At 69.0% G+C, this 271-nt stretch overlaps 1 protein-coding gene across 1 annotated transcript in view; it reads right to left on the bottom strand.

Moving 5' to 3' along the window:
* The window catches only part of LOC107195706 (TBC1 domain family member 16-like), a 7,808-nt gene that overhangs the window by 5,348 nt on the left and 2,189 nt on the right, over positions 1-271 (bottom strand). The window contains exon 3 of the mRNA XM_015589589.1: positions 39-92. Within this exon, the coding sequence (XP_015445075.1) occupies positions 39-92 (54 nt within the window). The remainder of the gene's footprint in view (positions 1-38; positions 93-271) is intronic.

Below are 271 nucleotides of genomic sequence, written 5' to 3'. Positions count from 1 at the left end.
CCACCCGAACGTCGCACAGGCCAGGCTGGCTGCCTAACCTCGGTGCTTACTGCCACTGCCACCTCCACTGTCACCACCGTCCGCCCAGAAACCTAAGGGTTGTGAGGATCACAGGCAGAGCTCAGGGAGGGGCGCGGAAGCCAGTGGTGGTGGCCGCTCCGGGCTGGCGGGAGCCCGCTGTTCACGAGCCTTGTGCCCAACCTCCTCTCTGGGGCCCCGGCGCCCCCTAAGGATGCCGCGCGGTGGCTGTGACAACCGCCCGCCATCGGGC

This window comes from Pteropus alecto, unplaced genomic scaffold (assembly GCF_000325575.1).
Source record: "Pteropus alecto unplaced genomic scaffold, ASM32557v1 scaffold134, whole genome shotgun sequence".
NCBI lineage: Eukaryota > Metazoa > Chordata > Mammalia > Chiroptera > Pteropodidae > Pteropus > Pteropus alecto.
The sequence above is the reverse complement of the archived record's forward strand: the minus strand, read 5'-3'. Positions and strand labels throughout refer to the sequence as shown.